The 27,385-nt window shown below is 32.5% G+C and overlaps 2 protein-coding genes across 6 annotated transcripts; one reads left to right on the top strand and one right to left on the bottom strand.

The window, feature by feature from the left end:
* Nucleotides 1-11,769: 11,769 nt before the first annotated feature.
* Nucleotides 11,770-15,893, top strand: LOC127239253 (uncharacterized). Of its 5 annotated transcripts, none has more exons than XM_051257331.1 (12): nucleotides 11,770-11,984; nucleotides 12,105-12,157; nucleotides 12,304-12,367; nucleotides 12,606-12,672; nucleotides 12,893-12,958; nucleotides 13,742-13,835; nucleotides 13,922-14,038; nucleotides 14,148-14,248; nucleotides 14,387-14,461; nucleotides 14,553-14,645; nucleotides 14,743-15,005; nucleotides 15,284-15,893. In XM_051257331.1, exons 3-11 carry the CDS (start codon nucleotides 12,354-12,356, stop codon nucleotides 14,995-14,997), a joined length of 882 nt encoding a protein of 293 aa, XP_051113288.1. In that variant the 5' UTR covers nucleotides 11,770-11,984; nucleotides 12,105-12,157; nucleotides 12,304-12,353; the 3' UTR covers nucleotides 14,998-15,005; nucleotides 15,284-15,893. The 5 variants fall into 5 exon arrangements, with proteins under 5 accessions (XP_051113288.1, XP_051113287.1, XP_051113289.1 ...); XM_051257330.1 differs by having other exon boundaries at nucleotides 12,116-12,157; nucleotides 12,301-12,367; XM_051257328.1 differs by having other exon boundaries at nucleotides 11,771-11,984; nucleotides 12,301-12,367.
* LOC127239252 (alpha-L-fucosidase 1) lies at nucleotides 15,089-18,914 on the bottom strand. Its single transcript, XM_051257326.1, has 3 exons — nucleotides 18,256-18,914; nucleotides 16,988-17,224; nucleotides 15,089-15,975 (listed from the first exon to the last, which is right to left on the bottom strand). Exons 1-3 carry the CDS (start codon nucleotides 18,855-18,857, stop codon nucleotides 15,225-15,227), a joined length of 1,590 nt encoding a protein of 529 aa, XP_051113283.1. The 5' UTR covers nucleotides 18,858-18,914; the 3' UTR covers nucleotides 15,089-15,224.
* Nucleotides 18,915-27,385: the final 8,471 nt, after the last annotated feature.

A 27,385-nucleotide genomic window follows, 5' to 3' on the forward strand; every position in this document is an offset into this window, starting at 1 on the left:
CATGTTTCCGCAAGATGGATGCATGTTTTACAAATTAATCGCGGTCACATTTACATTTACTTCGTTAGAGATGGTTTTTTTTTTTTTTTTTTTCAATGTGAAACACATGTTCTATGGTATGCCAATGAATGAATCGAGATCGTCGAACAAGCAAGAGAGAAATTAACAAATGGAAATATCAAAATTTTTATTATCAATCAAAGAAAATCGAATACAAAACAAAATGCTAGGTATTTATAGAATTGTAAATTCTAAATCTCATAAAGAAACTAACCCAAAAATAAGAATAATGCAAAAATTATATATATACAAATATATAACTTCAAAAAAAAAAAAAGACCACCGATTTGAGGCCATAGTCGATCTTGAATGGCCAAAAGGCATCAAGGCTCATTTTGTTAATAAATTTGGTTTGTTGGATCATTTTAGATAAACGATCAAAATTTCATCTAATTCCCCAAAAAAAAAAAAATAACAACAACAATAGATCAATTACTAATAATGGACAATGGTATGAAAATATTGACAAATCACTAATTTTAATGTGAAATATCTAAAGAAATCTGGCAATATCTTTTGCATAAGACCATCTTCAAGCCATAAATTATATTTTTGCCGTTTAACTGTAAAAATATAGTTGTTATACTATTTTTATTCCAACTTAAAACCTTATTTTCTACTCCAAAAAAAAAAAATATTATTCAATTATTATATTTTTTTTTAAAAAAATTTTAAAAAAAATTAAATAAAAAATTTAACACATCTCCAAAAATAGCGTTTTTAGTGTTGCACTGTAGCATTTCCACCAAATATGAGGTGGATTGGAGCAATTCAACTCCATTTTGTGCACCAAACTCCAAATATGAAGTTCTGTTGAAGTTGCCATAAATTGTAATTATTTTCAAAGTGTCTCACTTTATTAGAATCACACCTCAACTAAACCTTCATTTCGAAAAAAATACTCCATCCGTCCCTTAACAATCTATCAATTTTTCTATTTTGGTCCGTCCCATAACAAAGTATCCGTTTCCTTTTTCAGTAATTGTACTATCTACCTAACATTACAAATACCCTTCTAATTTACAATATATTATACAAATGTCATTACCTTTATATCATACAATACTAATAGGGTTAATTTAGTCCTTTTACCTTTATTTATACTTTATCTCAATATAATACTAATATTCCTAAAATCTCGTGCATAAACAAAATGGATAGATAGATTGGGGACGGTGGGAGTACATGGGAGCTTTTAGTACAAGAAATGAATTATGAAAAGACGAGAATATAAAATTAAATTATACATATTTAAAGAAAAAAGTGAATTTATTTGGATAATAATATTTAAAATTTCTATTTGGTAAAATAATACTCCCTCCGTCCCACATATCTGCTACACTATAGACACAATATTTTAAGAGGGGTGTAATTAGTAGATAATTAGAATGTATTAGTGAAAATAATTATCTTATAATATAAATAATTATAAATTAACATTAAGATAACTAATTAGTTTAATCAAAATTTTTAAAAAATAAAATTAAAAAGTTTAAAATGAGATTAAAGTGTATAATCATTTTCCAAAAAAAGGAAAGTGACATGATATGTGGGACGGACAGAAACGACAACGTGGACATGGTATGGGGACGGAGGAAGTACATAATACATTTAACAGCAAAATATCTTAAAAATTAATTATCATTTATTCAATATATATATATATATATACAAAAATTAATAATTTAAAAATACATCAATCAATAAAAAAATTATATAGCAAAATTCTACTACCCGTTTGCAAAAATTATTTAGAAGTATATAGCCGCGACGACTACAGATGAGAAGATATAGAAGAAAGAAATGATCCAATATAAATTTTTATGCCAAAAGTGTTGGAAAACATTTTATTTTATTTTATTTTTAATCTTTCGAACCAAAACACGATTATATTTTTATAAAATATTTACTAATGTTATTTATTCAAAATTACTTGTTTTTTTTTTTTTTTTTTTTGCAAATTCCTTCTTCAACTATATATTTATTTTTATAATTCTACAAGCTTAATTTAAAAAGTCTTATTAATCCACTCGTTTAACTACTAATTCTTTCTTGATTCTTCTCTATATCCAACTTGTCTGTGGCCAATAATTTTGGGTACATTATACAAACCCTAAAAATTATATATATATAAGTATTTTTATTTTTAAATCCAAGGTACGTGTACAAAACCCTAAATTAAATATACAGTATTATATAATTTTCCAATTAATGACATGCAAAATTAAATTTTAATTATTTCATAAAAAATCAGATCCATGATGCTTTGTTAAATCCTTGTATCTGTCGTATTCTGGTGAAGCATCGAATCTTGTTGCATAATAATAATTTTCAAATTAATTATCTGATTAAACTAAAGCAAATGATTGAACTGACAACAAATTAAATAATAAATAAATAAATTAAATTAAATAATTTAGGAAAGAGAGACAAGTGTCCAGACATCCTTTGACTTTGGACAGTGGAAAATATATATGACAGGAAGTGAAGAAGACTTGTGTTTTGCTTAATCAATGGTTGGCTAACTAAGATTGAAAAACTAAAATAAATAGTAATAATTTAAATTAAAATTAAAATTTTTATTTTTATTTTTATGTTTATGTTTATTACTATTACGTTTTACATTATTTAATGAGTTAGTTAATTAACCAAATCTTGAAGTCAATAGGTTCGACACATTTCATATCTTAAGGTGATTGTAATAATTATTAGTGCCTGTGATCTAATTGTACGCTCATTTGACCGGACACGGATTTTAAGAAAAATATGTAAGAATAGAAATTTTTATTTTTTTTGGTAAAAAAAAGTGGTATTTTTTTTACTAAAAAAAAAGGAATAAATTTGGAAGACAAAAAAAAAAAAAAAAAAAAAGAATAGATTTGAACGACGGAAAGAGTATTAAATGATATTTGAATTAACATTTTTGTCAAAATATAGTTAATCTACATATATTATAAAAGTTTTAAATACTTGTTTATTTTCACCAATCCACATGAAAGATGGAATGTCAAAATTAAACTTCGATGACATTTTCCAAAACAAATGTACAAAATTTTCTAATTAGCTCGGTTTATACGATAATTTTGGACACTTTGGTGTTATTTAATTTTTTAAAAATATCATATCAAATATATTTTTTTTTACAAAATAGTACATCAAATACTAAATATTTTACTATTTTTAAAATTCTAAAACTCAAACTGTGTTCTTTTGTGAAATTTTTACATATTTTTACTATTTAATTTTTTTTTCTTCTTAAATTTTTATAAATCAAACAATTACATTTTATTTTTTATATTATACTAAAATTCTATTGTACATTCAAAATATCACATCAATATTTATTTATAGCATATCAAATAACTATTCAAATTAAAATTCTCACTATTTAAAAATCGATCCAAACCAAATATAGAGTTAAACATTTTTATTGTGTTTGAAATGCTACCGGTGTGTTGATTTTGTATTTTGGTTTGAAAAAATATATATTTTTTTTCGTGAGATAAAAAAATTAGATAGATAATATAAAAATAATAAATACATGTAGCATATTAATTTTTTTAAAAATATAAATACTTGAAAATTTTAGGTGAAGTTTTAAGAATGAGATATATATAATTTTAAGCGGAGTTTACGTTGTACAAAATAATTATACAAATATAAATATAAGAATATTTTTAATACTAAATAAAAATAATAATAATAATAAATGTCACCCTTAGCGGAAGGAAAGAGTAATTTTTTTTTTCTCTATTTGTATTTTAACAAAACAATAAAATAAAATAAAAATAATATTTATAGAGAAAAGTTTGAAAATCTCAATTTGAAATCAATATAAACAAGCCAGTTTCTTTCCCAAATCCTTGCGTTAAAGAAACCTTTCTCTTTGTCTCTGTCTTCGTCATCTCTCCGACGACCATCTCCACTGCGGGTACAGATTTTACATATGCGTTCGTCGTCCACAGCCACGTGGGACATCATCGTTTCTCCACTGCTTTTTTTTTTTCTTTTTCCAATCGTGCCTGCTTTTAATTTTTCTCTAAGTTTGTTCAATTTCAATCTCCGTCCGCCTCTGTACCCACCTCGACCATTACCGCCGCATTCACTTCGACCTGCATTTCTCTATCCACATTTGTTTTTCACTCATCCAGCCTTCGTATTGCCTCGTTTTTTTTCAAGTTCTCTCACCCCTTTCTTACTATCCACCACTTTTACACCTCTCTTCATCTTCGTTAATTCCCATCACTTTATTTGTTCGTCCAGCTCAACCACCACTGCGATTACACGACTCCGGAACTCTTGGTAATATGGGTATAGATTCACCTTCAAGCTGTTAGTTTTAATTATTTGATGTTTTTCTTACTAATGGTCTGAAACTTGCAAGTTGAGATATTGAAAGATTTAGACGTAATTGGTGGGATTTTCTGTATGTATTGTCAATTTTGAAATGTATAGTGTGTTAGGATATCTTTGTGCTTGAATTTGGATAGCAATTTAGTTAATTGACTTACCTTGGTTAATTGGATTGGGATTTATTGCAGTCATAGTTAAAATGGAATTGGCATCATGAATTTGGTATTATCATAGCTTGCTAGCTAGTGTCTCTTGATAGTTTGGCTACAGATTTTAACGAATTGATGAAGTAGTTGGTTGTTGTATAAATGACTTGGTAGCAATTTTGGCTTCAAAATGTTGATAAATATGATGTGACGATTTCTTTGGATGAAATTAAACTTAGGAATGTTTATGGATTGTCATAAGTTGAAGTTGATGGATGAATTTGATTGTGAGCTTCATTGATAGTAAATTGGATTAACTACTGTAATGGTTATGTTGTTAAAAAAGTAGGAATGTTAGTTTTATGCGATATGATTAGAATATGGTTGATTTTGGTTTTGCTAATGTTGACACTTATTTCATAATAAGTGCAATGAATCATTCTTGGCCGTACACTTCACTTGCCAAGTTTATCATTTTTCAAGGAGTTGTCCATGTTTTGAAATTTATAGTCTAAAGTCGATAGCTTGCAATAGTTAGCTTGTTTTCTTGGGCATATTCTTCAGAGAACTTAATAAAGTGTTCACTTCATTTATCAATTTCTACTTGATTATATTGTTAGTTGTACTCGGATTAGAATGCAGTTTTTGTACTACTTATATCTACTCTAGTTTGGGTTTAAAATTACTTCCTGAAATTGGAATTATGTGCAATGTTACATAGATATCAATTGATTTGGTAAGGAAACAAAGTTCCAAGTGACATTTGAAAAAAAGTTGGTATATTTTGTTGAGTACGATAATATGTGGTTTAAAATTGTTTATAATATTGTTATAGGATAAACTCTTGTTTAATGTTGGATCTCATTAGATATTAAATTAGACATTGTTATGGGACATTGTGAATTCTATCCATAATATTACTTGGTTTAGGCTAATTGCTTATAACAAGATGGTGAGTTCAGGTGGTTTAATTAATGGTGTCCAAAATGGCTACATGAATATTGATGCATTTATTTATAACTTCAAGCATTAACTTTGATATGTAAAATCCTTGTAGATAACTAGATCAAGTGGTGAGACTTTCATGTTTGGGGGTTAGGTCCCGGGTTGGTGCATGTGTGGGCAAAAAAGAAAAGAAAAAAACAGAATAGTATGATATACGGGCAACTCTCATTTGTGATGTAGCCTATTTATAGGATTTTGGAATAGGTGTCTTTAGCGTAGCTCAATGAAGTTTCATGAGTGGATTTCCACTGTTGGGAAATAATCTAGAGTACGTAATACGTAAGAGGCCAACACTCCTCTGAGTCTAATGGTAACGAAAATAGAAACCACAAGGGATTTACACTTTGAAAACACGTGGTATTGTTCCGTGGTTATAACATTTGTGTATGTCAGTGATAGTTGCCTATGACCGGCCAATATCAAACATAAAACAATCAACACATAAGATTTATTAATCCAGTTCGGTAAAACAATCTATATATGAGGGATTCCAATCCATGAGACTTCAACTAAATCTATCACCAAGTATATATAGGACTTAACAACTCAACAAACAAGGACCACAAACTATCATTTCCTACAACTTTTTTGTATAGCAATCTACAAGAAATTAGAAATTAAACTAGATTAAAACCACAGTTCTAGTCCTAACAGACTACTAGTCTAAGTAAGAGTAAGTGAGTACATGTTGATCTTCTTCTACTATTGGAAATCCATTTCTTTTTTTCGATGAGCTTCAAATCGTAATGAAACAAAAATGCTAGAGAGAAAACATACAGTTTCTCTTACTAAAACAAACACAATTTTCACTTTTCTCACAAGATTGTCTCACAATTTGCATAAAAAACAAACACACTGTTCTAGGCAATGTTTGACTATCTAACCTTTGGGTATTAATTGCGCCACCATAGACTTGCAGCCTCCAATTATTTGATTTTGAACGTTTTCCAATGTTTTACAATCCAAGTCCAACAAAAACTTGTGTAGAAACGGCATAAAGCAGCCATGCAAAATGGGTTTGCAAAAACTTATTCACTATCCAATTATGTGTCAGTCTCGAGTCTTAATATACTAGACAAAAAGATGTATTGTATAGCAAAATTAAAAATGGGCAATTTTGTAACATTCTATACTTTTTTGGCATATGATACAAGTCCAAACAAATACGTAAACTGCCACACTCACGCACCTTTCACTCCATCAATCCAACAATCTTTTTATCAAATTATTACAAACCAAAATAATAACAAGGCTACAGACAACCTTCACAAGTGAATCAATTTGCAGTTAAAATTGCTCAACAATTTATCACAGTACTTGGGCATAAAACACAAATAGTTAACCACAGCAATAGAAAACGAAATACCATATCCTCTTTTCCAGCACCTCTTTTTGGCCGGTGCTTGCCACCTCCTAATTTGCAGCATTTGCCAAAAGAGAAGCTATGTGGTCTCTTTATCATCTAGCTCCATGTGAACAATTGGGTCTCTTCACGGCTCGACTAATTTTTCTCTGGTATATTTATGCATCACTTCCATAAAAATATCGCGACACATGCAAGTCTGCTCAGCTTGTACTAAAGGTTCTTCATCAGATAAGTCATTGTACAGACATTGCAAGTTAAATTGAGGCATATAGGAGCGAATGAAGGCCACATTCTCATTCGGTCCAACAAGTCCGACAAAAATAAAATTATCAAAGTAATATAGACAAACCTAATAGCATCAGACTTCAAACCCACCTCAAAATCAAACATTTTCATGACAATAATGCCAAAATTCACAAATTTGAAATGTTTATCAATAACATAGAGAATTTTACCAAGCTCCGAGATCACTGAAGACACATCTACTGTCGGAAAGGTGTTCAGTGCAAACCGTTGATGAAGACATTGAAATCTCATTGAAAGAGATAAGTTTTCATAACAATTTTTCTAAATTCAATCATTTTTTTCAACCTTAACGAACCGGTCAATCTCACCAGAATGCTCTTGAAGGTAATGAGTAGACATAGATTCCTTGTCGTTACGGGGAGTTTTAATAGCCTGTTAATAACTGCTGGACTCAATTCCAACACATGCCTATGATTATACACCTTGTGGAACCATGACGATGTCAGATTCTGACCCATGACATTTAGGTTAACGTAGAAATTCCGCACAAGTTTTCGATAAAAGCGATTTAAACTTGTTGCCCAAACAACAATTCTTTTTCCTCCAAGTATCAAATAAAATCAATTTTATTGTAGTTAAGGTGATCAAATAGTACGGATTGAACAAAGTCTTTGGTTACCAACACCTTACGCTCATGGTTTTTGTTTTCTTTGACAAAATAAGTATGACTCAATGCATTATTTGCATTGATAGTAGGCATCATTCTCGGCACTTCATTTTTTATTTTTGTTTAACTTAGACGGGCCAACAACATCCGTATGTTTATGTTTCTTGATCACAATAATAGAAGACAAAAGGAATTCAAAATCAGTACTTCCTCAATATCAACAGATTGTCTTTCGGGGATTGTAGCTCTGATTTGATTAGCACCTTGATTCTCAATTATTTCAGCAATTCTTTTTTTTTTTTTTTCAACAGTTTCGGGGATGTTCACAACTTCATATTGTTTGTTTACCAGTAACTTCCACTTCTGTTGAGGTTCTTTCAGTCTTATGTTCAACAACTTATTCAGTAGACCGATTTTAACTTTTTTCTTCATTTGCTATTTGGTTTCAACATGTTCATCAATGGCTCTGCCAAAGTCTTTCAATTAATATTGTTTGGTTTAGATTTGGGGAGAATGTCCGTTATATCAAAACCCAGATCTAAACCAAACAACATTGATGAAAAGCCTTGACAGAGCCATTGATGAACATATTGAAACCGAATAAACAAATGAAGGAAAAAACTAAAATCGTTGTACCGAAGAGGTTGCTGAACAAGAAATTAAAAGAGCCACAAGAGAAGTGAAAGTTGTGAACAATTTGGGCATAGAGTTATGAACATCCCTGAAACTGCTGAAAAGATAACTACCGAATTGATCTATGATTAAGTTGCTGATCAAATTAGAGTTACAACCCCCGAAGGACAACTCGCTAATATTGAAAAAGTAAGTCCCGATTATGAACACCCTCTATCTTCTGTCATTTATGATGAATAAATATAAACAGACAAATATTGTTGGACCATCTAAGTCAAAGAAGAATAGAAGCAAGGTGCGGAGAACAATGTCTACTATCAATTCAGGTGATGCATTGAGTCATACTTATTTTGCAACGGAAAACAAAATTAAAAAAAATATAAGAGCGCAAAGTGTTGGTAATAAGAGACTTTATTCAAAAGTTATGATTTGATCACTCTAACTATAATAAAATTGGTTTTATTGGATACTTGAAGGAAAAAGAATTGTTATTTTGGGCAACTAGTTTAAATCACTTTTGTCCGAAACTTGTGCGGAAATTCTATGTTAGCCTGAATGACAAGGTTCTTGATCGGACATCGCTATGATTCCACAAGGTGTATGATCATAGAATGTGCTAGAATTGAGTTTAATAGTGATTGATAGATTGTTAAAACTCTTCCAAAACAACAAGAAATCTATGCCATTTAAGTACTTTCAAGAGCATTCCAACGATATTGTCGGTTCGTTACAACTAAAAAATGATTGAATATGGAAAAAAATATTATAAAACTTATCTCTTTCAATAAGGTTTCAGTGTCTTCATCGACTATGTGCACTGAACATCTTTTCGACAGCAAATATGTCTTTTGTTGTGCTTGGAGCTTGATAAAATTCTGTTTGCTATTGATAGATATATTGGATTTGTGAATTTTGGTTTTGTTGTCATGAAGAAGATGCTTGTGGTAAATTTAAATTTTGATGCTACTAGGTTTACTTACTCTACTTTGATAACTTTGTGTTCATCGAAGAATGACATTGTTGCTAAACCGAACGAGGAGGTGGTCTTCATTCACTCTTATATGCTTCAACAAGGGTATGAATACGGCTATGTTCAGTGCAGGGTAATCAATACGGTCGTGTTCAGTCACCTTCTCAGTCATCCAAAAACACGACCGTGTTCAATCTCAGTCAACAATAATGAGACTAAAATTGATAAAGTTCATTTGAGTTGGAACAAAATTGATAAAAAAAAATATAAAAATTAAATGAGATCAAAATTGATAATTATGATATTGAATGAGACAAAAATAATTTTTGTTCATATATTTATATTAAATTTTGGGTAAATTATAGAATATTTCTAAGATACATTTTATGTAATTTGATACATTTTGGTTTATAAAAGAATAATAAATATTAAGAAATAAACATATAATACACATCTTCAATCTATTTATGAATTATGTTTATGTAATTGTGGTGTTAATTCATAATATATAATTTTTTAATTTATGAATAGATTCCACTTTCTTAATGGATAGTCGAGTTTTAAGTTCAATAATTCTTCACTACCGAACGACAAACGTGCATGTTGGTTCGGAGTTAGAAATTTTATTTTGATTAATGTAATTTGTAAGAGATAATTAACTGTTGTATTTTAAGACAATCTTCTAATTTTTATGTTTTTCTCTTATGTAATGAAGTATATACTTTAATTATTTTTTTTAATGCAATTTTATTTGTTTCTTTACTAAAAAACTTTTAATATATTTTTCCAAAAAAAATTAATATACTAGGTGTGTTTGTTTGGAGGTTTGGATTTTGAGTTGGGATTTGAATAGTAAAAATTTTGAATTTGAATAGTTGTATAATGTGATATAAATAGGTGTTGATGTGATGTTTTGAATGTAAAATTGATTTTTAGTATAATATAAAAAATGAAAAATAGGTGTTTGATTTGATATTTTTGGGGGAAAAAAATTGGATGAATAGTGAAAAAAAAAATCCAATCCCTCAAACAAACATGTAGTATATATATTTATTAATTTTTATATTATTTATATAATTTTTTATAAAAATTCCGTATTATATATATTTTATTGAAATATAAGATAAAATTACTTACATATATATTTTAAAAATATTGACATCATTACTTATATAAAAAATAAAAATAAAAATATTATTAATTTATACATATTTCACTACTTAAATAATCTTATACGAAAGAAATCGATCATAGGATTTGGACAGGGTATTAAAATTCAATTTTAAATTTAAATCATAAGAAAAGCACTAAGTGGGTTTGTTTATGAGTTTTAATTTTTGAGATTGGATTTTTAAATAGTAAATTATTGAATTTGGACAGTTGTTTGATGCGAGATGTGTTTGACAAGTAGCTGATAGTCGTTAGCTGATTCGATTAACTATTAGTTGTTTGCTGATTCGATTAATTGGTTTGACTAGTTGATTCGATTAGTTATTTATATTAAAGTGTTTGGTAAAATAAAAATTTGATATTATCTGTTTATACATAAAATGACAATTAAAGATATTTTATATTTTATTTTCAAAATGTTTAATTGAATTTTTTAGGTGGATAGATTTTTTTAGAATTTTATTATTAATTTTAAAAATTTAAAAAATTATATTAAGATATTTATTTTTATTATTTTTTAAATATTTTGTAAATAATTAATACAAATTTAAGAAAAAATATATATATTTTTTCATTAGAAATAGTATAAATATAAAAGAACAAAAACCATTAGTATATGTATTTTTATTAGATTATTTTTTAATTAATATATATTTATATTAAATTTATAATTTTAAATAAATATATTCATTTTTAATAAAAATATTATGCGATAAAAAAATTATATAAATGAATAATAATATTAATATTTTTACATTATCTGTATTCTAAAAAAAATTTAAAAAAATTATAAATAATATAATTGATATATAAAAAATAATTATTTTTAAATTTATAAATTTGAATAGTGTAATTTAAAAAATATTAATATATATAAAAAAAATTAATTAATGAAAAAAATTAAAATGAAAAAACTAATACGATACGATGAATATACAATTTTTTTAAAATTATATTTTTGAATCCTAGAAATTAATTGAAAAGCTAATTTATCAAACATAAAAAACTAAAAATTATTCTGGTGATATTTTTAATATAAAATAAATTTAGATAGTAATAAAAAAATAATAATAATTATTTGACTATATTTTATTTTTAGGAAATTTCAAAAAAATTGTCACTAAGCATTGTTAAAAGCCACAAAGGAACAATAATTTGCCCTAAACAAATCGATTGAGTTTGGGGTGGTGCGGTGGTTCTCGGATTGGATTTTTAGTTTGGACGGGGAGTATAAAATCACATCGTTCTCGCATCGGGGTCGCCGGCGGTCTGTAGATTGGTGTACAGAGACAAGCAAAAATCAACCCTTCTCCGGCCAGTGGAACTCTCAAGTGTTGAAGACAGAGGGCTCTTTGCCGTTGTCGCAAGGTCGGTAACTCTTGAATTCTATTCATCTTTCCCGGAAAATCTTACAGGAAGAACGACCCTACCGAATCTTCCTCTTTTCATGTTATTTACAATATTCCTTTTCTGATTTTCCCTATTGAGGCTGGAAATAGCGCTATCGATTCAAAGTTGCGTGTTCGTGCAGCGGTATTCAAGTAATTGTTTCAATTTAACTCTGCGCGACGCAAAACAGAAATATAATCAATTTTGTTGAACACGTATTTGATGTAATTGGCCGAAGTATTCTGTAGTATTACTTCCTTATAGTGCAATGCTGTGTGTTCTTGATGTATGGCAGTAGCGTGTTGAGGGAATTTCACGTGTTTTCTCCTACAAACCGCAGCTGTTCCAATGGAGGCTGACAGGTACCGTCTTTTGCAGTTTGCCAGTGGACTTTATGATGTTTTGTATTGATAAGATATGAGGGATAATCATCTGTGATTTGCATAATATTTTGTCCATTTTTGGTTTTTGTTGGTAAACTGTAGGTTCATACATTGTTTGTTGAACTTTATGTTCATATCTTGTTTGGCTATATTCTATGCTCTTTGTTCTTTAGAAGTGATCATAAATTTAAAGAGGTTTGTCATTTTCTTACCTCAGGCTGAATTCTCCGGATACATCAGTAGTTACATTTGAAGTTCTAGGTCATCAGCTGCAGTTCTCACAGGTAGGAGTACATCAACGAACTTAAGATAGTTTTCGGGCAAATTCTTCTTTCTGGATTCATTTCATAAATGATACCTTATTCAAGTCCTCACCTTTTAATATATCCGCATGTGTGTGTGTAATAAAGAATCGTCTGTTATTAATCAATCACATGACTTTTATGTATGACTATGGTGGTGTGCCATGTTTCTTTTGCCTATAAATGTTCTGTGACATTGCAGGATCCTAACTCTAAGCACTTAGGGACTACGGTATGGGATGCTTCAATGGTGTTTGCCAAGTTTCTGGTAAGCGGGCACTTCATCATTTTCTTGTACATCATAATTAAATTGTAATAGTGCTTTGTGTTCACATCCCTTCCAATAAAGATAGCCGTTGGATGGTTACATCACTCAAAGGTTTGAAATAATTTCTTCAGTACCTTTCTTGATTTGAGAAGTTTACACTAATTATTAAGAATCCGCTCACTGGTTTTAATCCTTCCTGTGATCGATCAGCCTAAGCCCCTTTTGATTGTTTCAGATGACTTCTTTATCTCACGCTTAAAACTATTGTACTCTTGGGTCTTGGCCATGTTTTGTTTGATTGATGGGAATAAGTTCTGAATGATCAACAGATGACTATGTAATTTAGAGCATATAATTGATTATATCTGCGTAGTTCATTTATTGTTGGCCGATAAGTAATTAGACTTTCATCAGTTAATTGAGTTTTGTGATCATGCTTGAAAATAAAGTCTATCAAGCCAAATGACTCAAACTAAAGATGCCCTTTGGATTATGAATACTTGGGTGTTCAATTCCTTGGAAATTCCTCCCTTAAAAATAAATTCTATCAAGCCGAATGACTCAAAATAAAGATGCCCTCTGGATTATGAATGCTTGGTTGTTCAATAACTTGGAAATTCCTCCAGCTTATTCTTATGTTTATGCTTTCTTTTTCACTTTTAATTTAGTTATATGATATCTAGCATATTTAGCATTCTTACGAAGTTAAAAGGGTCTGATTATATTTTATTGTTTACAAATTTATGAATTAAACTGATCAAACTTCACTTGTTTACAATGAAGGAAAAAAATAGTAGAAAGGGAAGGTTTTCACCGTCTAAACTGAAAGAAAAACGTGTAATTGAACTTGGAGCTGGCTGTGGGGTGGCTGGGTTTGGTATGCTTTTTTGTCGACACTTTTCAAATCAATTTTAGGATGGTTTTCAATTTGAGACCAATGATTAACCTGCAGTAATTCCTCAGGCATGGCTCTGCTGGGCTGTGATGTCCTGTCAACCGACCAAATTGAGGTTCTGCCTCTGCTTAAGAGAAATGTTGAACGCAATATATCTAGGATAGTGCAGACGTGTCATGATTCAGGTCTCTGCATCACTTTCTCATTCGTCGTAGTATTTCAACTTCTGGGTTCTTGTTCAGCTTCTTCTGTAAATAGTTTACAGTTACAGCAAACTGATTGTTTCATTTTCAGACTCCTTCGGTTCCATCGTAGTCACAGAGCTTAACTGGGGTGATATGGATCAGATAAAGTCATGCAATCCACCTTTCGATTATATCATTGGCACCGATGTTGTGAGTTACTATTCCATGTAATATCCACATTATATGCAGGTTTCTTTGTTTTTCTCGATGTATATAGCTTTGTACATCAAATGCCTAGTATTGATTGTTTAGTTCTTGTTTGACATTTCTTCCAATTTACTCATTCAGGTTTATTCAGAGCATCTTTTGGATCCTCTGTTGCAGACAATACTTTCATTGTCCGGCCCACGAACCACTGTTTTGGTATTTCGCTATCCTGACATACAAATACTCCTCAACTCTTGAACTGGAGAGTGTAAACACTCAAATTTTCTGTTGGAAAAATGTTGTGCAGTTAGGGTATGAGCTTCGTTCAACAAATGTCCACGATCGAATGCTTGATTTATGGAAAAGAAATTTTGAGGTTAAAAGTATTCCTAAAGCAAAGGTATGGCTGTAATTTTAGCTCACTTAAATCCACAGCAACAGGTGAACGAGGATAAGATCATTTTTAACTTCAATATTTGTTATTTTTTATCCTGCAGATGCACCGAGAGTACCAGCATCCGACTATACAGTTATTTATGATGACCCTAAAGCCATCTAACAATGAGATTGATTGTCGAGCTGAAGAGAGTGAATCTGACGAAACCGAGCAGATATGTAAAGAAAATAAGAATGATTCCGAGGAAGGAAGCTCCCTCATTGACAATCTGCAGGCTAAAAATCTCAGTGATTGGGAAACAAGGAGATGCGGCGCAATGGCTGCTCGTCTTCTTCGGGATGTAAAGATAACATGAACAGATAGGTATGTCTGCTTATTCACGATCTGTTTGTAGTATTATACAATAGTATTTTGTCATAACATGCATATGACATTTTTAATAGAAATGACTTTCGAATTTGATCTTATTATTAACAGTTGCGATTTCAAATAACAGCAAAGGGATCACACAATTGAATTCATCCTGCTCATAACATGTTTACATCTTCAACTAATTAGTCTTTTATCTCGTAAAGAATTGAATTAGATATCGAATCTACTGATATTTTGACGGATGGTTTGCTCGATATGAACATGTGCAGTCGAGTCATCCCCGGCGACAGAAAACCGATCCACATACAAACCTACATAGGATATCAGCGGGGCAGCTCTGGATTCCTCAATAAGAAGCCTCAGGCGACGAGCTTTGACGAACGGGAACAGCAACAGCCGTCTGAATCCCACAGTCGTCCCGTTCGTCGCCTTTTCCCACTCACCCGACTCATTCAAGAAATCCAGACGGAACGCCGCAATCCGCTGCCCCATCTGAATCGGCTCTTGCACGAGCAGCACATTGAAAGAAATCGTCTCCGGAAAATCAAGAAACAGCGTCCAGCTCGACTGTCTGCGCGTCCCATTGGGAGCCCAGTAAGAATATATACTGTCGATGAGAATATTGTGTGCGCCATATCGAGAATCGTCGCCCAAATTGCCGCGGGTGGTGCTCGCAGAGATCGAAGCCCTTTGCGCTAAATTGTCGGAGAAGATGGAGGTTCGCATGTCTGAAAATTCTTCGAGGGCTTTGATGTCTTCGGGGGATATAAGACCCGATGAATTCGGAGGTACATTGAGCAGCAGGAGACAGTTCCGGCCGACGCTTTTGTAGTATAGATCGAGAAGTGCCGAAGCGGGTTTTGGGGATTCCGACGCGTGCCAAAACCATCCGGGCCGGATCGAGACATCGCATTCGGCCGGCACCCAGTCGCGGCCGTTGGGATCGCCTTGTCCTAAATATCTGTCGCCGTGAAAATGCATGTTAGTATTCGAACAAATAAATTCTATACTACCAAATATGTTCAACATATAAACAGCGCGCCGCGCTCGTCGACATAACATACCAAATTCGGGATATTGATTTCTTTGCTATGATTGTAGTTACTGTACTGAATTTTGTAATTCAACACAATACTACATTACATTGAAGTAACAAATCGTATGATAATAGTCTATACAATACACATTCAATTTAACAAGATATATATGTATATATATATACAGCAAATCTTATGAATATATTTTCAAATAACACAGCTTGCAACAAAACAATGATTTTGCCTAGTTTTTCAAGGTTACAAACACTCTAAAGTGAATAAGAGTTAAATCTAATATATTGTAAGTTGATTCTTGTATGTAGATAAATAAATATAGGGCAAATTGTTTTTTTAGTCTCGTAATCGGAACTTTTTTATTATTTTAGTTCCATAATGAGAGTTTGTCGTAAACTAGTTCTGTAAGTAAAAAGAATTTGCACTTTTAGTCCTCCGGCATTAGAGATGTCTATGTGGAACCTATGTGGCTCGCCAGAGAACACGTGTATGTTAGGTGTCGCTGACCTGGCGGACACGTGTCCTCCGGCAAGCCACGCGGGTGCCACGTAAGTATCTCGGGCGCCATACTAAAAGTGCACAAATTTTTCACTTACGAGACTAGTTTACGACAAGCTCTCGTTACGGAACTAAAATGATGGAGTCCAGTTATGGAAAAAAAAATCAATTATCCATAAATATATGGTGAGTATCCTTTTAAACTTAAGCCTTTAGGTGACACGGCTATTTACATCATCTAACAATATCAAAAAAATTCGAATTCACGTATGTACTTGTTTCGCGCGCCAAAAACTTCCTTCATAACCTTTTCCCACCAAAAAATTTCACTAAACCAAATATAAGGAATGACTACGAGTGATATAACGACAACGAGCAGTTTTAGAGAGAGCAATTCAGCGCAATGAGCTAAAATGAACTTACTCGGCATCGCCATGGCCAATTTCAACGGAAGATTGGTTCAAAAGAGACCAGCACGTCGCATCGGCAGAGCCTAATTCATTCCCGATCCATCTTGTGTCCGGACCAGCATCACTGAATATTGCGGCCATTGGTTGATGTTGGTGAATGAGATCAAACCATTCGTCGAAGAAGTACTTCATGTCCTTCTCTCCCTCGCCCTTTGCGCCGTCCAGAAAAACTTCCCTAATCTCGCCATATCTGATCAAATGGACATAAATTCAACATATGAATCCATTCTCGAATACTTATTTCATATTTACGAAAAGAAAATGGAAGAAATATCGAATACTTTGTCGGCCTAACAAATTCAACAGCCAAAATCAGATACTAACGAACATTTTGATGGAATTGTAAAACACATAAAAACATGTTTCATATGAGTAGAGACTTTAGCAAACATTAATTTCCACAAATATGCTCCGATCTACTCGGAATGATATTGCCTTAGTGACTTAACATCGCATATATACAGACAACACATAACAAATAAATAGAAAACTAATCATTTATGTTAATATAATATAAATATTTCACACAATACATGGCAACATTGATCTCACCGCATATTTCATATTACACTAGCTGTGGCAATAGAACTGTTAAACGAATCAAGCCATTCGTGAACTTTACTCGATTTAAACTCATTCACAAACGTAAACAAGTCGAGTCGAACAACATAAATAAGTTCGTTTTGTTAAAGAACGAGCCTGAGCCTTATTTGCAAATGTTCATTAAAATAAAATATTTGTAATATATATGCATATATATGAAATCATTAATTTAAATATAAATAAAATATTATACCTACCCAAACAAGCTTAATCGAGTCGAACACAAAAACAAACTCGAACAATCAAATTGCTTAACAAACGAAACTCAAACACTAAGGGTGTGTTTGTTGGGAGACTTTTCCAAATTTTCACCATTCATCAAATTTCTTTTCCCAAAAATATCAAATCAAACTCTTATTTTTCATTCTCTATCTTATCCTAAAAATAAATTTTACATTCAAAACATCACATAACACCTATTTATATCCCATCATATAACTATTCTAAATCAAAATTTTTCTATTCAAACAAGTCTTTGTCCGCCAACATTATCAAACAAACACAAACACTTATATAGGAATGGAAAGAATGAGAAAGAAACCTTGACAAGAGCAACAATTAAGACTAATTTCCACAAACAGAAAAGATATATAGGAATGGAAAGAATGAGAAAGAAACCTTGACAAGAGCTCAGTCATCTGCCCCAAATAATACTCATTGTACGGAAGTGTCTTCCCATAAGAAGAATCGTGCCTATCCCAAGGAGAAAGATAGATCCCCATTTGCACGCCGGCGGCACGTGCGGCGGCGGCCAATTCTCCGACGACATCGCCGGCGCCGTTCCGCCACGGGCTCGACTTGACGGAGTAATCGGTGTAGTCGGAGGGCCAGAGGCAGAACCCGTCGTGGTGTTTGGCGGTCAGAATGACCCTCCCGAACCCGGCGGCTTTGGCGACGGCGATCCACTGCCCGGCGTTCAATCGGGTCGGGTTGAACAGGGTCGGGTCGGCCCGACCCGTGCCCCATTCGGAATCCGTGAAGGTGTTGATGCCGAAGTGGAAGAAGAGGGCCATGTCTGAGAGCTGCCATGAGATTTGACGCCGGCTTGGGATGGGCAGAATCGGAAGCGGCGGCGGCGGCGGTGAAATGGCGGTGGCGGCGGCGGACGACGGCGGGGATAGGAGGAGCTCGATTGCGGTTGCGAGGATCGATGTTAGGAGAATGTGGTGGGTCGATGGATTGGGTTGCGGAAGTTTCGAGCTGCAGGTTTTCTTGGTCATGTTTGACTCTCTCTCTCTCTAGGTTGGAGAGTGAGAGTGAGATTGAGTTGAAAGATGCTTGGAAGTTGGGGGTTAAATTTGGTACAGAGTAATGAATGTTTGAATCACGTAAATTTTTAATACGTGTTATAAGAGTAATGACATTTGATTTGTGTAATATATTGTAAGTTGTAAGGGTATTTATTATATTAGGTAGATAATACAGTTACTAGAAATGATATGATTGTTCTGGGACGGACACAAATAGAAAATGATATTATTTTTATGGGACAAAGGGAGTATAATAATATTAGCGGCGGCTGCAGTGCTAAATTTTAAAAATTAGCACTATGCTGACAACACACTGCAGCACACGGTGTGCTGTCAAACAGCCCACCATGTTACTAACGGCAACACACCATCTGCATTCATATAATACAAATACTGCACATGAACTAACAGCGCTAACTAACAACACATACTATAGTATTATACAACACATACTATAGTATTATACAACACAAATACTAATTGATTTCAACAAACCACATACTGTTATACAACACACTTGTAATTATGAACCAATAACACAAATACAACACATGCTATAGTCTTATACAACACAAATACTAATTGATTTTAGCACACCAAGTACTGTTATACAACATGCTCTAATTATGAAGCAACATTACCTGTCATTGTTATACACAACATGTTCTGTGTATAATAAGACTGTGTGATATTTATATATATTAAGGATGATTTTTCCATTTCAGCATCTAACTGTTCTCAATAATATTTTTAAAAATATATACAAATATAAAAATATTTTAATGTTAAGTACAATAACAAGTTAAATATATTTTAAAGTGGATGGACGAAGTACTTCAAATCACGCAGAAGTTAAATATACTTTAAAGTGTAAGACGTGGTACTTCAATAAGCATAGAATGTATTTGTGTAAAAATTTCTTATACTTACATTACTTTTTAAATCTTAATTGATTGCGATATAAAATAAAAATATTTTAAAAAATATATGAATAAATTAATATAGTAATTTTTAAATTTTTTTTTTTTTAGTTAAATTGAGTATATAGCTATTTATGATATACATATAAATAAGTAGTACGTTAAATTAAAGAATAATAAAATGTTAGTGGTCTGCAATGATGGTGGTCAGTGCCAGTGAAACAAAATTTTAGTTAAAAAAATAAAAACAATCAAATGTTGACGATGGTATGCAATGATGGCTGTTGGCAGCAGCGATGCAAAATTTTAGTTCAAAAAATAAAAATAATCAAATGTTGGCGATGGTTCACTGGCAGTCGGCGGCAAACGAGATGACGACAATAGTCCCGATTGTGAAGAAAATTGAGGAAGAAACAGACGCGAAAATATATTTGATTTATGAATTGTTAAAATTTGGACCAATCCAAGACCTGCGACCCGAGCCCAACCTGCAATCCAAATCATTTGTCCTTGATCCAACTTTTGTAAACCCGCAACTCGCTTTGTATAGAACTCTTATTCCTCAAATCGATTCATGTGGGTGGGTGGAGTGTGATTTCTCTTTTCTCCTTCGCTTGCGATTCTTTGTGAGATTTTGGGGGGTTTTTCTTCTTGGTGTTGGTTTCAACCATTTCTTCTCGTTGATATCTCCGATGAGTTTTCTTTTTTTTTTTTTTGCGCTGAATGTTAGGGGGTTTGATCGGGAGTGTAGAGTTAAGTTTCGGTTGTTCAATCCCACTACAGAAAAAAATATTATATTTGTAACGGAATTCCGTCCCTAAAGATCACGTAGCTAACGTAATTCTATCATTAATTCCGTCTCTAATATCATTAGTGACGGAAAAAGTGAATTTAAAAATGAAAAAATCTCGTTACAAAAATGATATTTTCTTGTAGTCCGTCAGCTTGGGGTTTGTTTAGAAGCGGTTGGTTGTCACTATCGTATGTCATATACTGCCGAGTCGGCTTGTAGACTGAGCCAAACCATAAGTTTCTCCAATCGGTCATTGGAAAGTCGATTGGACGTCGCTGGGAAGAAATCGCCCGGAGTCGCTCCCTGGAGGTCGTCACCACTGGCAGCCGCTATCCGAGCTACTACTGTTTTCCGATTTTAAGAGGTCGCCGCTGCTTGAGTTTAGGACGTACAAACAGGGAGTCTTATTGCTATTTCTTTCGATTGGATTTTGTTTGTTTAGTTAGTTTTATGTTCTATTTCCAATTTATAATTCTTAAATTGATTTTATGTTCTTGGAACACATTCTTGTTAGAGAATATTTGTTGTCAACAGAATATATAAAAATACAACAGAAATTAAGATACTAGTTTATGTTTATTTTTTTCTAAAAAAATAAATATGTAATATAATTTATATTATATACATTAGTTCTAATAATTATTTAAATATCCGAGTTCGGTTTCGGATCCGAGTGTGATGGATTTTTAGTAAAATTCGTAACTCGCCTTAAATCCGACTGAATATAAAACTTAAAATCCACAACCCGTCTCGAAATATATTTTTTAGACTTAAACCCGCCATATTTGACATTCCTAGTTGGATTTATTTATTTATTGTTAATTTTGATATTTTTTCTTAAAAATAATTGTTCCATACGTTCCATTTTAATCCACATATTTTATTTTTATTTTTATTTTTGTATATTATAACACTTTTCTATTTTTACTAAATCTATTAATATTAAATATATTTAAAAAATATAAAATAATTTAATTAAAATTGTAATATCTTATATATAGGACACACAAAATTTCTAACCTTAGAACTTATTCAAAAAATTTTATTTCTTTATCTCTCATCAATTAATTTTAAAATTTATAACTTCTATTGTGTTAATTAGTAAAATGTATTAGTAAAAATAATTATGATTTAATAAAAATAATTATAAATTAAAATGACTAAATAGTTTAATTAAAATAGAAAAAGTATAAATTATGAATTTTAAAATGCGATTAAAATGTATAATTATATTTCAAAAAGAAAATGACAAATTACGTGGGACGAAATATGAGACAAATTAAGTGGGAAGAAGAGAATATAAAATTTTATCTCTTCTAAAATAATATTCATATTATATATATTTATCTCTGATATAGCCTTTTAAATATTTAAAATACATATTTTAATTTTTTTTAATCATATATACTAATATCATTGCTTACATAAAAATAAATAAATGAACTAATATTATAAATCACTATAATTAAGTATTTCCTATTTATTTTAATCAAATACATGCATTTATTTTGGCATTCTCTAGCAATTTTTCGGCTTTAGACTATCTTATTCTTGTTATCTTTCTTTTTATTTTATTTTATTTTCCTTGTTTATTTTCTTGAGCCTTCCAATCGGCCCAAATCCAATTTATAAAGAAGTATGAATTTGTAATAGAGTATGTCATAATTTCTTTGATTTATTTATTTCAGTTCTTTGATTATACCTTATCACAATTCATTATAAAAATAATTGTTTATTCTTATAAAGGATCATGTACAACTATGGTTTAAATTTAAAATTTTAAAAATCCCTAAAACTCTTATTTTGAGCTTAATACTGTAAATAAAAGAATTTAGGTAAAGTATAATTAATAGGTAATTAAAAAATATATTAGTAAAAATAATTACTCACTCCGTCCCAGATACTATGTCCACGTTTCCGTTTCTGTCCGTTCCACATACCATGTTACTTTCCTTTTTTTTGGAAAATGATTACACACTTTAATCTCATTTTAAATTTTTAATTTTTTTTTTTAATTTTAATTAAACTAATTAGTTATCTTAATCTTAATTTATAATTATTTATATTATAGGATAATTATTTTCACTAATGCATTTTTAATTATCTACTAATTACATCCCTCCTAAAATACCGTGTCTACAGTGTAGCAGACACGGTATCTGGACGGAGGGAGTATTATTTAGTAAAAATAATTATATATTAAAATTAAGATAAATATATAGTTTAACTAAAATTAAGAAAATTATAAAATTTCAAATGCATGTATAATTATATTTTCAAAAATAGAAAGGACAATTTACGTGCGACGGATGTAAATAGAAAATAAAGACATATTACTCTATTTGACTCAGGTATTGTATCAATATTAATGTAGAAACGAAAATTTAGGAGAGATATAAATGTATTAATAAAATAATAAAAAAATATAATACAAATAATTATAAATTAAATTAAGATAACTCATTAGTATAATAAAAATTTTAAAAATTATAAATTATAATATTTAAAATGTGATTAAAATGTATAATAATTTTTTTTTTTTTAAAAAAAAGTGACTTAATATGTGGAATAGTTTAAAATGAAAAATATGACCTTATATATGAGTCAGAGGGGAGGGAGTATAAAAGTATATTTTGTTCGTGGGTTTGAATTTAAATTGAAATAGTTGTATGATGTGATATAAATAAGTGTTGATGTAATATTTCTAATATAAAATTAATTTTTATTATATTATTAAAAAATTAAAAATAGATGTTTTCTTTCATATTTTGAGAAAAAAAATCTGATGAATATTAATTTTTTAGAAAAATTCCATAAAAGAACACACCCTAAATATGTAGACTACATATGCCTTATGTTTTTATACAGACTGAAAAATCTGGAAATATTGGCTTTATTTACACAATATATTTTCATCCATTTGACATTATTCATACTTAAAAAAATATCACATCAAATACATTTTTTTTCTCTTATAAAATATCAAATCAAATATTAATTTTTTATTTTTTTTTCAAACTTTTAAATTCCAAAAACCTCCGAAACCTTTTATATAAACAAAGCATATATTTTTATTATTTTTGAATTATATGTTCTTAGTAAAATAAAACCTCGCTTCATACATTCACAATGTATAAATAATATATTTTTTTTTTACTATTAAAATACAAAATATTCATTTTTTTTTTAATAAATTTGACTATGTTACACATTATAAATACATCCAAACTTCTTCTTACTTATATCAATACTAGAACACGCTATTGGCGCGGTATACCGCGCGACTATTCTATAATGTAATGTAGTGAAACATTATTTATTTGAAATATAAAATGTAAAACAAAAATACAATCGAATTATTTGCGCTCAGGTCGGTTGGTCCTCGGTCGGTTGGTCTGATCGGTTGATCAGGTGGGTTGGTTAGCTGTCGGATAGGCAGGTCGGAAGGTCCTCGGTCGGTTGGTCTGGTCGGTTGGTTAGCGGTGGGATAGACAGGTTGGAAGGTCCTCGGTCGGTTGGTCTGGTCGGATGGTTAGCGGTCGGACAGACAGGTCTGATGGTCTGCGGTCGGATAAAGTAGGTCGGCTGGTCTGCGGTCGGATAGGCAAGTCGGTCCGCAGGCGGATAGATTGAGATAAGAAGGGTGACCCTGCATCTCTTTATGAGTTTTGAAATGTCATTTCAAAATAGCAAGGATATTTCAACTTTGATAATTGTTACGCACAAATAATAATAATAATAATAATAATAATAATAATAATAATAATAAAAATAAGGATAGCAGGATCTTAAAGGAAGTTAGATACAAAGTCGGGTGGAAATGGAGAAAAATTTGCGCTCAGGTCGGTTGGTCGGATGGTCAGATGGGTTGGTTAGCGGTCGGATAGGCAAGTCGGAAGGTCCTCGGTCGGTTGGTTAGCGGTGGGATAGGCAGGTCGGAAGGTCCTCGGTCGGATTGTTAGCGGTCGGACAGACAAGTCTGATGATCTGCGGTCGGATAAAGTAGGTCGGCTGGTCTGTGGTCGGATAAAGTAGGTCGGCTAGTCTGCGGTCGGATAGGCAAGTCAGTTGGTCCGCAGACGGATAGATTGAGATAAGAAGGGTGACCCTGCATCTCTTTATGAGTTTTGAAATGTCAAAAATAGCAAGGATATTTTAACTCTGATAATTGTTACGCACAAATAATAATAATAATAATAATAATAAGGATAGCATGATCTTAAAGGAAGTTAGACATGAAATCGGGTGAAAAAGGAGAAAAATTTGTGCTTAAGTCGGTTGGTCAGGTGGGTTGGTCGGATGGTCAGGTGGGTTGGTTAGCGGTCGGATAGGCAGGTCGGAAGGTCCTCGGTCGGATGATCAGGTCGGTTGGTTTGCGGTGGGATAGGCAGGTCGGAAGGTCCCTTGTCGGTTGGTCCTCGGTCGGATGGTTAGCGGTCGGACAGACAGGTCTCATGGTCTGTGGTCGGATAAAGTAGGTCGGCTGGTCTGCGATCGGATAGGCAAGTCAGCTGGTCCGTAGGCGGATAGACTGAAATAAGAATGGTGACCCTGCATCTCTTTATGAGTTTTGAAATGTCAAAAATAGCAAGGATATTTCAACTTTGATAATTGTTACGCACAAAAAATAATAATAATAAAAATAAAAATAAGGATAGCAGGATCTTAAAGGAAGTTAGACACGAAGTCGGGTGGAAAAGGAGAAAAATTTGCGCTCAGGTCGGAAGGTCCTCGGTCGGTTGGTCCTCGGTCGGATGATCAGGTCGGTTGGTTAGCGGTCAGATAGGCAGGTCGGAAGGTCCTCGGTCGGTTGGTATGGTCGGCTGGTCCTCGGTAGGATGGTTAGCGGTCGGACAGACAGGTCTGATGGTGGTCTGCAGTCGGATAGGCAAGTCAGCTGGTCCGCGGGTAGACTGAGATAAGAAGGGTGACCCTGCATCTCTTTATGAGTTTTGAAATGTAAAAAATAGCAATGATATTTCAACTTTGATAATTGTTATGCACAAATAATAATAATAATAATAATAATAATAATAATAATAATAATAATAATAATAATAATAATAATAAAAATAAGGATAGCAGGATCTTAAAGGAAGTTAGACACGAAGTCGGGTGGAAAAGGAGAAAAATTTGCGCTCAAGTCGGTTGGTCAGGTCGGTTGGTTGGATGGTCAGGTAGGTTGGTTAGCGGTCGGATAGGCAGGTTGGAAGGTCCTCGGTCGGTTGGTCCTCGGTTGGATGATCAGGTTGGTTGATTAGCAGTCGGATAGGCAAGTCGGAAGGTCCTCGGTCGGTTGATCTAGTCGGTTGGTCCTCGGTCAGATGGTTAGCGTTCGGACAGACAGGTCTGATGGTCAAAAGGTCGGACAGACATTTCTAATGGTCTGCGGTCGGATAAAGTAGGTCGGCTGGTCTGCAGTCGCATAGGCAAGTCAGCTGGTCCGCAGGCGGATAGACAGGTCGCTTGGTGGGTGCGGTCAAGGAGTCTTTTGGTCTACCGATTGGTCTTTGGATTGGTTGGGTGGACTATTTGAGTTCTGGAACTGGTGGAGGCGTTTGGCGAGGCGGTTAATGTAACCGACCAGACGACGTTCCAAAATGTTTCGTCTTGGGCGGTTGACGGCGGTTGCTGACGACGGTTCCAAAACGTCTTTTCAAGCGAGTACAAAGGTAGGTTAAGGGCTAAATTGTCATTTTTGAAATGAGGGGCAAGATAGACTTTTCAAGTGGCAGATCCGTACAAACTCGTATTTATAAGATATAATATATACATTAAATTAACTTACAAAGACAAAAAAATTCTTTACATATAAAAATACTACAAACTATTAATTAAATATTAGTTTATTTTATAATCTTAAAAAGATATATGTATGTCTTATTATGGGAGGGGATCGTTAGTATGACCCCTCACTGCCCCACTCTCAACATCATCACATATCCAATTATAGATATATGGGTGTGTATTTATAAAGTGTGATATACACACACCAATGTATATATATAGGTGTGTATCTATAAAGTTGATACACAACCATGTATCTAGGTGTGTATGGGGCAGGGAGGAGATGATACTGAGGATCCCATTTATATATTACGGGAAGAGATCCTCAGCATCACCCTTCCCTGCCCCACTCTCAGTATCATCACACACTCATGTATTTATACATGGGTGTGTGTGGGACAAGGAGGGGATGGTGCTGAGAATCCTATTTATATATTATAGATACACACCCATGTATCTATACATAGGTGTGTGTGGAGCAGGGTGGGGATGATACTGAGGATCTCATTTATATATTACGGGATGGGATTCTAAGCATCACCCCTCCCTGTCCCATTCTTAGCATCATCACATACCCATATATAGATACATTGGTGTGTATCTATAAAGTTGCTACACGCCCATGTATCTATACAATGGTCTGTGTGGGGCAGGGATGGGATGATGATGAGGATCCCATTTATATATTACGGGAGGGGATCCTCAGCATCATCCCTCCCTGCCCCACTCTCAGCTTCATCACACACCCATGTATAGATACATTGGTGTGTATCTATGAAGTTGATACACACCCATGTATCTATACATGGGTGTGTGTGGAGTAGGGAGAAGATGATGCTGAGAATCCCATTTATATATTACGGAAGGGGATCCTCAGCATCACTCCTACCTGCCCTACTCTCAGCAACATCACACAACCATATATAGATACATGGATGTGTATCTATAAAGTTGATACACACAAATGTATACATGTATGGGGCAGGGTGGGGATGATG

The sequence above is a fragment of the Andrographis paniculata genome, unplaced genomic scaffold, assembly GCF_009805555.1.
Source record: "Andrographis paniculata isolate CXL003 unplaced genomic scaffold, ASM980555v1 Contig77END, whole genome shotgun sequence".
In the NCBI taxonomy this organism is placed as follows: Eukaryota; Viridiplantae; Streptophyta; class Magnoliopsida; order Lamiales; family Acanthaceae; genus Andrographis; species Andrographis paniculata.

What these genes read in the sequence shown, in the direction of transcription:
- LOC127239253 (XM_051257331.1), top strand. An exon ending in ATCAGCTGCAGTTCTCACAG is followed by an intron (nt 12,673 to 12,892) that starts GTAGGAGTACAT and finishes GTGACATTGCAG; the next exon opens with GATCCTAACTCTAAGCACTT. An exon ending in AAAGTATTCCTAAAGCAAAG is followed by an intron (nt 14,646 to 14,742) that starts GTATGGCTGTAA and finishes TTTATCCTGCAG; the next exon opens with ATGCACCGAGAGTACCAGCA.
- LOC127239252 (XM_051257326.1), bottom strand. Translation starts at nt 18,857, where the DNA reads ATGACCAAGAAAACCTGCAGCTCGAAACTTCCGCAACCCAATCCATCG. An exon ending in ATGACTGAGCTCTTGTCAAG is followed by an intron (nt 17,225 to 18,255) that starts GTTTCTTTCTCA and finishes CCATTTGATCAG; the next exon opens with ATATGGCGAGATTAGGGAAG. An exon ending in ATTGGCCATGGCGATGCCGA is followed by an intron (nt 15,976 to 16,987) that starts GTAAGTTCATTT and finishes TCACGGCGACAG; the next exon opens with ATATTTAGGACAAGGCGATC.